Source organism: Loxodonta africana, chromosome 1, assembly GCF_030014295.1.
Source record: "Loxodonta africana isolate mLoxAfr1 chromosome 1, mLoxAfr1.hap2, whole genome shotgun sequence".
In the NCBI taxonomy this organism is placed as follows: Eukaryota; Metazoa; Chordata; class Mammalia; order Proboscidea; family Elephantidae; genus Loxodonta; species Loxodonta africana.
The window spans coordinates 176,265,098-176,276,842 of record NC_087342.1 but is presented as its reverse complement, the minus strand read 5'-3'; the positions used below and the strand labels follow the sequence as shown (position 1 = coordinate 176,276,842).

The following is an 11,745-nucleotide window of genomic DNA, read 5'->3' as shown; positions in this document are numbered from 1 at the left end:
CGGCGCGGCGTGACTTACGGCCGCCCCGTCCCCTCGGAGAACACCGTTGGTGGCGGGGGAAATGCGAAAGCCGGCGCGGGCTGCTGCGAACCTCCCGGCAGCATGACCCAATCGGTGGTCGTACAGGGTAAGCTGCGCGGAGAGGGTGAGGCCCTGATCGCCCTACAACCGAGAGGCCTTGTTCGCCGCCTAATGTCCGTTGTCTCCTTCCTCTCTCCTGGCCACAGTCGGACAGTGCGGAAACCAGATCGGCTGCTGCTTCTGGGACCTGGCGCTGAGGGAGCACGCCGCGGTCAACCAGGTACCGGCTCCCGGAGCGCCCCCTCCTCCACCCCGCCTGTCACTGAGGCTCCTTCAACAAATGAAGAAAAGCTCTATTTGAGCTTTTATCTGACCGATGTAAATTGGATGGGATTTTCATTGTAAAGAAGATATTTGGTGTTTAAACGGGTATTTGCGTTACCCGTAAACCCGTTGCGGTCGAGTCGATCCCGACTCATAGTGACCCTGTAGGACGAAATAGAACTGCCCAGGGTTTGGTTATTTTGCTGTTTATAGGGTTTCCAAGGAGCGCCTTGGTGGATTCAAACTACTCGACCTTTGGTTAGCAGCCTTACGCCACCAGGGTTTCAATATTTGCGTTAGAGACGGACTAAAAAGAACACTGGGACGGGGACCATGGTTTATAAATAGTTTTCCTAATTCTCAGGGTCCTCATCTTTACCAGGGTTCTTGTGAAGATCAATGAGGTAGTATATGTGAAAGTACTTGTAAAATAGGGAACACGTGTGGTATGATATTTCTCATTTTCACCATCACCTTTTAAAGTTACCACCGAGAATTCAGAGAAAACTCATTTGATGCACCTGCGTATAGTCCTCTGGGGGAATTCTTTAACACTTTTTTTCTGTACTTAATCCATAGATCTCCTGGCGTTTATTCTCCTCTATGAGGAGATTGGAAGAATCAGGCTAAGCATCTTGTGACATATGCTTTTTCTTGTCGTAGCTACATTGGTGGTTCAGTGGTAGATTTTTTTCCTTCCATGCAGGAGACCAGGTTTGATACCAGCCAACGTGTGGAAGCTTGCGTGTAGCCGTGATGCCGAACAGATTTCAACAGAACTTCCAAACTAAGACTAGGAAGAAGGGCCTGGCAATCTATGTCTGAAAATCAGCCACTGGGTGGCTTCCAACTGCCACTGTTTAGTTTAGCAGTTAGTTGATTGCAAACTGCTTGCACCACCCTGGCTCTTAACAAAGCCATTACAAGTGGGATATTAAAATTACAAATCTGATATTACATATATTGTGGTATTATAAAAAACTACTTTGTCAAATGTTATAAATACATTTTTTCTTTTTAGAAAGGAATTTATGACGAGGCAATAAGCAGCTTCTTTAGAAATGTGGATACCAGGTAAGAAGGGATTAAAGTCTGTCAGCGTGATGAACCTTTACTGTCAGTACGTTAGGAGAGCAGCCTTCAAAGACGAAGGACAAAAAAAACAGCTGATAACTGTGAAGAAGGTTGCTGGCTTTTTGTTTGTTTTTCCCATTACCAAAAGCGTATTCTGCAGAACAGGACAACAGTTTTTCTGTTGAAGCCATGTTAAACAAAACCTTTAGCATGACTTTTTTTTAACTTTGAAATAAAGGCAGGCAGAAATTTTTCACTGAGGATATCTTTTTGAGGCATCCGTTGATGGTAAACTTTTGAAAGGAAAATGTATCATTTACTTTTCTCTGATATTTATGGCCCAGGATATTTGCTGTGTGAATAGAATATGCTAGAAAGGAGAAAACAGATTATCAGATTACATTTGTTTATTTAATAAAGAATATATGTAAGTATCATATCTTTTATCTGAAACAGTCATTTAAACTGACATTCAGGGTTTGTTCAAAGCTTTAAGTATTAAATCATCAAATACATGGAGGGGGAAATAAAATTATAGTTGATTAGTTTTGATTTGAATTACCTTTTAAACTCAGATTTTGTGTAAAGATAATGTTGATTTTTATCATATTTCCCTTCCAGCCTTGCCACAGACAAAACAAAGGGAAAAAAAGCATTGATTCTCTAAAAGAATTTTAATTTTCTGATATGTTTTATTCACTATTGGTAATGTGTTCAAGCAATTACAATAATAACAGATTTTGACTACGTAGTGTGATATGTTCCATCAGCCACAACCAGTGAAGGAGAAGGTAAAGGCAGAGTGAAATGAGATGTCACTTCTTTTTTAGCAGTGTTGGTTAAATGAACTGGGGAGGAGGTGACTACCAGTAATGTGGGTAATTCTTAGTATTGCCATGAAAATCATGACAGCCTATTTTTTTTTAAACTTAGAAATAACACATGCCCAATAATAGCTGGGTGTTCTATTTAAACACTTGCTTTGCTAAAATCTGATTAGTGAATGTTGTATGAATTTTCTAAGTATCTCATAAAACTAAACAACGCTGGGCTTTAACTGAAAAATACGTTAATATCAGGTTTTAATGTAGTCCAATAAAAATTTCAATTTTAGTTTGTATTAGTTGGCTAGATATTTCTTGCAGGCAGTTATTTCCTAGAGAAGGCCAATTAGTCCCTTCTTCTTTGGTGAATTCCAAAGCCTGGCCCTCAGGACTACAAACTCAGAAATCTTATTTTTGGCACCAGGAGAATAGGTCCCTTGCTCTTGAGTACAGTCAGATTAACCAAACTCTGAGAGAATGAGGTTAAAATGCAGAAAAGTCAATTTACTAATTGACTGTAAAACTATAACTGAAAAACACTAGATACACATTTTCCATCATAGGTACATTCTCTTCTGTGAGAAATCTACCTGGAAAGCTACATAATAATCACACCAAGGGAAATTAGATATATTTCGTTAATGACAGAGGTCATCTATCTTTATTATATGGAGATACCTGTCATAGATTAGATTCCTTCTTGATTGTGGACCAGAACACCTTCTCCTCTAAAAGCTATTAAGAGAGATGCTACTCAGATTTGTTTTTATAATGCTTTTAGGTCCCTCTTTTGCTAACTATAGTCACTACCCCCAACCCTTCCTTTCTGGATGGCCACTTTTCATTGAGTATTACATAGTTGAGACTCAGCATGCAAGCAGTTTTCTCCAAATAAGGTGATTTTATATACCCAAAAAAAACCCAGTGCGATTTTATATACTACACACCAATCTACAGTGTTTGGTCTTATTGCCCCAATATCAAATTTGGGAAGGCCAGGAAAGAAGCGTGTCCATGTATTGACAACATATATTGCATCTGTTCCAGATATTGGTAATAAAAGTCTTTTTCAAATATAAAACCACATCATGTACACTTACATATTTTTTGAGGATATTTTCATAGCTTTTTAATAGTATAAAGGAACTTACCTATACCAGAGGTTGACAAACCTTTGCAAAGGGCTAGACAGTAAATATTTCAGCCTTTGCAGCCCTTAAGGTCTGTGTTGCAGCTACTTGACTCTGCCATTGTGATGTGAATGCAGTCGTGGATAATACATAAATGAACACACGTATCTATGTCCCGGTAAAACTCTATTTATGAAGGAAAGTAACCTAAGAACCATAGTTTGCCAGCCCCTTACCCACAGCATCATCTATGCTCAATTCAGCTTCCTTTTGCATATTCTGGCTTCTCGTGAACTATATTGACCTATGTTCGGTCATAGATTTAGGTACTTAGCTAACTTATTTCAACATGAAATTCTCAGAATAGTCTTAGAGACCCAGTGGTATAACGATACACCAGTTGATGTGTGTTTGACTGCAGAAGAAAACTTGACTAATGGTGGTTTAAGCAATAAAGACATCTAGTTACCTCACAAGAAATTCGGAAGTAGAGTATTCTGTGTTTAGAGGAGTGCCTCAAAGACCCAGATATTACCTATTCTAACATTCTTGCCGTATTGGCTTTTCAACATTGTGTTTGTCACTTCATGACTACAAGAAATTTGTTCCAGGAGTCACATCCATGTTCGTGTTCAAGGCAAGAAAACAGGCGAAGGTTGGCAACAGCTGCACCTGGTCCTTCTTACCAGAAAAGTTTCCAAGTATACCTCTTTGTCATCGGCCAAAACTGGATTATGAGATAATTGCATTACTACAAAGAAAGCTTGGGGGGAAATAAATACCTCACTTTCACCCTAATGGGAAATAAGCAATGGAGAACAAGAGTGACTGTTGGGTCTGCCTTACCTGTCCTATAACCAGCTTACATAAATGGAAGTTAACTGTATGACCTGATAAAACTGTTAACTACAGAAGACCTTATAACCTTTTCTCATTTTTTTATCTTTCAGAGTGGTTGGTGAGGGTGGCAGTATTTCCAAGGGAAAAATACGTACTTTAAAAGCACGAGTAAGAAACACATTTGAATTCTTATATTGCATGTCTCTTTAAGATAAGCTGTTATGAGAATAAAATTTTAACTTCTTCAATAAAAAACAAACTATTTACTAAGCTCCATTTAATAGAAAGTTATGCCAGACTCTTTAATTGGGCATTTGTGTCTACCCAAAACTGGAGGAAAGTATTTCGAGTAAAAACACCATATTTTAGGGGAACTAGATTTCTAGATAAATACTAACAAAAAGAACCTTCTTATTTAAGAATATGAAATACTAATGCAGGTTAAATTTTCATTTAAATATATTGGAAAGTTTATTTGCAACAGGTAATTACTCCCCATACAAAGCATGGATCCAGCCTCATTATGGTAAATAACAACCTGCATTATGCAGATGACACAACCTTGCTTGCTGAAAGTGAAGACTTGAAGCACTTACTCATGAAGATCAAAGACTACAGCCTTCAGTATGGATTACATCTAAACATAAAACAAAAATTCTCACAACTGGGCCAATAAACAACTTCATGAAAAATAGAAAAATGTTTGAAGTTGTCAAGGATTTTATATTACTTGGATCCACAATCAATGCCCATGGAACCAGTGGTCGAGAAATCAAAGGATGCATTGCATTGGACAAATTTGCTGCATAGGACCTCTTTGAAGTGTTAAAAAGCAAAGATGTCACCTTGCAGGCTAAGATGTGCCTGACCCAAGCCATGGTGTTTTCAGTCACCTCATACGCATGCGAAAGCTGGGTAGTGAATAAGGAAGACCGAAGAAGAATGGATGCCTTTGAGTTGTGGTTATGGCAAAGAATATTGAATATAGCATGGACTGCCAAAAGAACGAACAAATCTATCTTGAAAGAAGTACAGCCAGGATGCTCCTTGGAAGCAAGGATGGCAAGACTTCATCTCACATACTTTGGACGTGTTATCTTGAGGGACCAGTCCCTAGAAAAGGACACCATGCTTAGTAAAGTACAGGGTCGATGAAAAAAAGGAAGATGCTCAATGAGATAGATTGACACAGTGGCTGCAACAATGGGCTCAAGCGTAACAGCAATTGTGGGCATGGTACAGGACTGGGCAGTGTTTCATTCTGTTGTACATAGGGTCACTGTGAGTCAGAGCCAACTTCACGGCACCTAACAACAGCGCGACAGGCCTCACCTTCCTCATCTGTAAATTGGAGGTGATTGTAGAACTTATGCATAGAGTTGTGAGGACTAAACTTCTTGGTACATTTAAAGCACTTAGAACAGTGGCATATAGTAAGTGCTTAAAATTTATATGGCCACAAAGACTAAAAAGGTGCATAAACCAAGCACTTCCTCTGTGACACTGAGTCAAGGAGTTAATAGACAGTTTCATAGTGTATCTTAAGGTTATTTCAGGAGTTCCTGGGTAGTGCAAGCAGTTAATGCAGCTCAACTGCTAACCGGAAGGTTGAAGGTTCAACTCTGTCAAGAGGTACCTCAAAAGAAAGGCGTGGCTATCTACTTACAAAAAGTCAGCCATTGAAAACCCTATGGAGCACAGTTCTACTCTGACACACATGGGGTCGCCATGAGTCTGAATCAGCTCTGTGGCAGTTGGTGTTAAGATTATTTCAGAATACTTTTTCAGCTTTTATTTGTTTTGCATTTCCACTTTTCCGTCTCACTGTAGAAAATATGGGAAGTGAAATACAAATGAGATGGGACGTAATCCTACTGCCAGATTATTCCTGCTTACATCTTGTCATACTTCCTTCCTGCCTTTTTGCTGTGACTGTTTTTTCATTCCATGGTTAATTTTGTTTTACAGTCTCATTTTCTCTTTAGTAATATAGATTATCCCCCATGTCAGTAAAATTTGTGTTAATAGATTGTGTGGTTACTTGGGGGAAAGGACCCTGTTGTCATCTTTGAGTCTACCCAGTGCCTTGGCCTTGCACATAATAGTAAGTTTGCTGATTTGAATTGGACAGTTTTGGGCTGTGACTCATAAGAGAACAGCATGGTTGTTCCTAGTGAGTAAATACATCAGTGTACGTTACGTTTATTGGAAATATGTTCTAGTGAAGGTTACCTGCCAGATTTCTGAGGAAATTTATAATATTTCCTGATTTCTTAGGAAATTTATAGTAACATATGCATACAAATAAGATTGTTAGACATTCAGTTGAAGGGATTATTCGGTTCCTTTTTTTCCCCACTTGGCATTTTGGAATAGGATAAAAGTATAACATCTGGCTCTTAAGTGGACTTCATCCAGCAGAGTGAAATTCTTTTATAATTCTTACAGAAGAGCCTACATAAAGATTTTGGTTAAGCTTAAATAATAAAAAGAACAATGCAGCTTTTAACTAAATTTTTTTTTTTTTCATTTACAGGGTGACTATTCCTAAAGGAAAATATGCTAATTAAATTGTATTTCTTTCTCAGGCTGTCTTGATTGACATGGAGGAAGGAGTGGTGAATGAAATTCTACAGGGACCATTGAGAGATGTATTTGATAGCAAGCAGCTCATCACTGATATTTCTGGCTCAGGGAATAATTGGTGAGAATATACTGAACATGAGAATTGAATGTCAACCTAGGAAAGGAAAAAAAAACTTTTTAATAGGTCCTGCTGGCACGAAAGCAAGGTATGAGTTTACCGCGTACAACCGCAGGCCTTTCAGCTCATCATCTGTATCTTAAAAATGATTGCCTCACAATAAACATGGCATTTCACTGTGCTTCGGAGCCGCATGTATTTATTCTTACTCCTAGTTGAAAAAAAAGAATCAAGGAAAGATTAATTTTCCAAATTCCTCTTTGTAAATAAATTCTCGTGTAATACTAACTAGTGACAATAGTTATATAATACCTTTACAAACTGTTCTTTTACCTGTACTACTTGACTTTATCGTAAGTTCTCACATTAGTCAAATTTAATAAAATTAATACAGAGGTACAAGCAAGACCTGTCCCAGGATTCATAGTCAGCATAAGGACTGTGGTTGGTCCTTAAATATATAATGGTTACTTCTCTTTAGTGGAAGAAGAGTCCACTAAAGAAAAGTTACAATGAAAGTGTATTATTTGCTATTAAAAAAAAAAAAAAAGTAGTAGCTGCTTGTTGTTTGCAAATCTAGTACTCATTATTTTAACTATTTGCAGCCAATCTCTCAGGCTTTTGATGTGTGTTGTTGTTAAGTGCTGTTGAGTCAGTTCCAACTCATAGCTACCTATGTACAACTGAACGAAACACTGCCTGGCCCTGCACCTTCCTCACAGTCGTTATGCTTGAGCCCATTGTTGTAGCCACTATGTCAATCCATCTCATTGAGGGTCTTCCTCTTTTTGCTGACCCTCTACTTTATCAAGCATGATGTCCTTCTCCGGAGACTTGTTTCTCCTGGTAACAAATCCAAAGTATGTAAGATAAAGCCTTCCATCCTCACTTCTAAGAAGCATTCTGGCTGTACTTCTTCCAAGACATATTTGTTCGTTCTTCTGGTAGTCATGGTATATGCAATATTCTTCACCAGCACCATAACTCAGATGCATCAGTTCTTTAGTCTTCCTTATTCATTGTACAGCTTTCACATGCATCAAGCAATTGAAAATGCCATAGCTTGAGTCAGGCTCCCCTTAGTCCTCAAAGTGACATCTTCAGTTTTTAACACGTTAGAGAGAACTTTTGCAGTAGATTTGTCCAATGCAATACATCATTTGATTTCTTGTCTGCTGCTTCCATGGGTGTTGATTGTAGAGACAAGTAAAATGAAATCCTTGACGACTTCAGTGTTTTCTTCTATGGTGAATAAGTGAGCCCACCTGATCACCTAACACTGCATCTCACTTGGCTTTTCTTTAGTTGTTGTGGAATTTACTACGTAACTTTATTTTTTAATAATTTATTTGTTGTTGAGAATATAAACAGCAGAACATACACCAATTCAGCAATTTCTACATGTATAATTCAGCGACTTCGATTACATTCTTCAAGTTGTACAACCACTCTCACCCTCCTTTTCTGAATTGTTCCTCCTCCATTAACATAAACTCACTGCCCTCTAAGTTTCATATCTGATCTTTGTAGCTGCTGTTGTCAATTTAATCTCATATAAGTAGCTTTTAAAAGAGTAAAGTGTTCAAAGCCGACTTTCTTTGCTAGTTTAAGCTAAACTATTGTTTGGTTTTACTGTGTGATTTTTGAGTCACACCTGACTGCATTGAGTGGTGAAATTACTCTTATAATGCTGCTTGAAATTTTGCAGTTAAGAAGGCTTGCTGTGATATTCCTCGTATCTTGTTTTCTAACTGTGTGCCATTTTATCTAGTAATAATGTGACCAATGTTTTTCTCACATTTTAAGCCAGATTAGGATAGTTCAAAAGTTTTTGTGGTCAATGTCTTTCTAATTGAGTGCTGTCCAAGTTATCTAATGTTGCTGTAATAGAAATACCACAAGTGGATGGCTTTAACAAAAAGAAATTTATTTCTTCACAGTAAAGTAGTCTAAGATTCAGGTAATCAGCTCCAGGGGAAGGCTTTCTCTCCCCGTTGGCTCTAGAGGAAGGTCCATCTCATCAACCTTCCCCTGGACTAGGAGCTTCTCCGCGTAGGAACCACAGGTCCAAAGGAAGCGCTCTGCTCCCAGCACTGCTTTCTTGGTGTTATGAGGTCCTCCTGTCTCTCGGCTGGCTTCTCTCTTTTATATCTCAAAAGAACCTGCTCAAGACAAAATTGAATCCCGTATATTGAGTCCTGCCTCATCAACACAACTGCTGTTCACCACCCCCGCATTAATATCATAGAGGCAGGATTTACAACACATAGGAAAATCACATCAGATGACAAAATGGTGGACAGTCACACAATACCAGGAATCAGGGCCCAGCCAAACTGATACATTTTGGGGGGACACAATTCAATCCATGACAACTACATTCTGCTCTTTAATCTGTAAAACCACTGCAATTCAGAGTATATTTTAAATGAAGAGACAAATCTGTATGTAACTGAAGTCTTTTGTGTTATAATTGTACCTTAAGGGAAAAGATAGAGACAAAAAATTTAGAAAACCGTAGTTTAATTAATCTACTGATAAGGAGCTATATTGCCAAGATATTTGAGCATTATAGATACATAATATTTGTTAAATTTTCTATCCAGTGTTTTTGGGATATTATATGACTTACTGTCATGAATCCATAAAATAGAATATATTTCACAGTCCCGTAAAAGCACTTTTTGAAATTTTTCTATACCCTTATGTAGTTGTTTAGAAACTATAAAATCAAATAGTGTAAGTTTTTGTTTTGTTTTTTTTTTAATCTGTATTCTTTTTTTCAGGGCTGTAGGTCACAATGTTTTTGGCAGTCTTTACCGAGAACAAATTTTGGAGAAACTCAGAAAATCAGCAGAGCAGTGTGATTGTTTGCAGTGTTTCTTTATAATACATTCCATGGGAGGAGGTAAGTAACTCACTTGTTTGCCTGCAACAATGTTAAAGTACAAGTGGGAATTCATTTTGCAAGCATAAGTTTTAATTGCAGACCTATGTTTGACAAATATGGAACTATTGTATGTTCATGTATATACATATTTGTATATATATAACAGCTTTTTATTATAAAATTGCTTAACATCAAGTGAAGACTGAACACTGTCTTAGTTGAATTTTTTGCTTTTTAACCAGTTCTTTATTGGTAATGTGTGTGTGTGTATGTATATGTGTATAAACTTAAATGTGAAAAAAGTGAAATATAGAAAGCCCACCCAACCTTATGGTCAGAGCCAGAGATGGAATTCAGGATTTTAAGCCTCACTACCCACGTTGTCTTCATTTCCTTATCTGAAAGTAGTTAATAATATACAATCACAGGAACAAATTGATAATTTAAGACTTTAACATACATATCTACAAATACAACATATATTTTAAATTTCTAAACAATGCCTCACAATTGTATTCTGAATCATTTATGCAGTTTTTGTTCTGAAATTTTTATCCTCAGGAACAGGATCTGGACTTGGCACATTTCTTTTAAAGGTGCTTGAAGATGAGTTTCCAGAAGTATACAGATTTGTGACCTCAGTTTATCCTTCTTGTGAGGATGATGTTATAACCTCACCTTATAATAGCACCTTGGCAATGAAGGAACTTAACGAACACGCAGACTGTGTGTTGCCCATTGACAATCAAGTAAGAAATGACATTGATTTATAGACAACTTTGAGATACATTTAATCCCATGTTATGCTTAACGTGTTTATATGAGGCATTCGTTCCTCTTTACTTTTCAGCCCTCCCATTTTAGAGAAAAACTATATAAACTGTTTTTCTTTCTCTTCTTTCCTTTCTAGTAGAATGTCATCTATGTTCACTCTTCTTAATAGCTTCTCCCAATATTTTTCCCTCAAAAGTCTTTATTTGACATCATTAGCAAAATTGACATCATGATGAATTCTGGAAAGTTGGGTAAAACTGTGAAACCAAAGAGTCTGGTTACTTCAAGTGCAGGGGCTTTAAAAAAGCGGCATGAAAAGCCCTTTGATGGAATGAACAACATTGTGGCAAATCTGCTGCTCAACCTCACAAGGTAATCAGATTGCTGGCATAACTAAGGGTGCTTTAGAAATTTCACTGTGCTTTTGACTGTTCTACATGCCTAGGTAGTAGTATTTTTTTAGTTATTCTAAGTTTTAGGGGATCCTTTTGTTTTTATTTTTTTTTTTTTAAACCTTGGAGTGATAGGTCATAGAAATTTTTGAAAAGCAGTATTTCTCAAAGTATATTTCATAGAATATTAATAGGTGTTAGATGATAAAAGATTTTGGGGTAGATAAGTTTGGGAAACACTTGGTTAGGTAAAAATAAACTTTTTTTTTTTTTGTGGAATATCTTAATCTTTTAAATCACTTAATCTATACTTCCTCATTAGCTGGTCTAAAAGATATGCTTGACTTTGGCCCAGAAGATTACTTTGGCATTATTATATTCAAGATTCCAGAATGTATTTAGCAGACCCTTGAGGAATTTAGTTAAGTTTCTAGAATAATTAAATTAGTATTGACCTATATGTATTTCCCCCACGTGTCTGTCAGTTTGTCGTACTGTGGGGGCCTGTGTGTTGCTGTGATGCTGGAAGCTATGCCACCGGTATTCAGATACCGGCAGGGTCACCCATGGAGGACAGGTTTCAGCTGAGCTTCCAGACTAAGACAGACTAGGAAGAAGAACCCGGCTCTACTTCTGAAAAGCATTAGCCAGTGAAAACCTTATGAATAGCAGCGGAACATTGTCTGATATAGTGCTGGAAGATGAGCCCCCCAGGTTGGAAGGCACTCAAAAGATGACTGGGGAAGAGCTGCCTCCTCAAAGTAGAGTTGAC

At 37.6% G+C, this 11,745-nt stretch overlaps 1 protein-coding gene across 8 annotated transcripts in view; it reads left to right on the top strand.

The window, feature by feature from the left end:
- Nucleotides 1-5: 5 nt before the first annotated feature.
- TUBE1 (tubulin epsilon 1) overlaps nucleotides 6-11,745 on the top strand; it is a 34,509-nt gene continuing 22,769 nt past the window's right edge. The window contains exons 1-8 of one of the 8 annotated variants that reach the window (XM_003404284.4): nucleotides 6-127; nucleotides 228-301; nucleotides 1,367-1,419; nucleotides 4,324-4,381; nucleotides 6,802-6,917; nucleotides 9,704-9,825; nucleotides 10,369-10,556; nucleotides 10,778-10,953. In XM_003404284.4, coding sequence (XP_003404332.1) covers nucleotides 103-127; nucleotides 228-301; nucleotides 1,367-1,419; nucleotides 4,324-4,381; nucleotides 6,802-6,917; nucleotides 9,704-9,825; nucleotides 10,369-10,556; nucleotides 10,778-10,953 — 812 coding nt within the window. In that variant the 5' untranslated portion in view covers nucleotides 6-102. The other 7 variants (XM_010598412.3, XM_023542236.2, XM_023542221.2 and 4 more) reach the window with 7 other exon arrangements.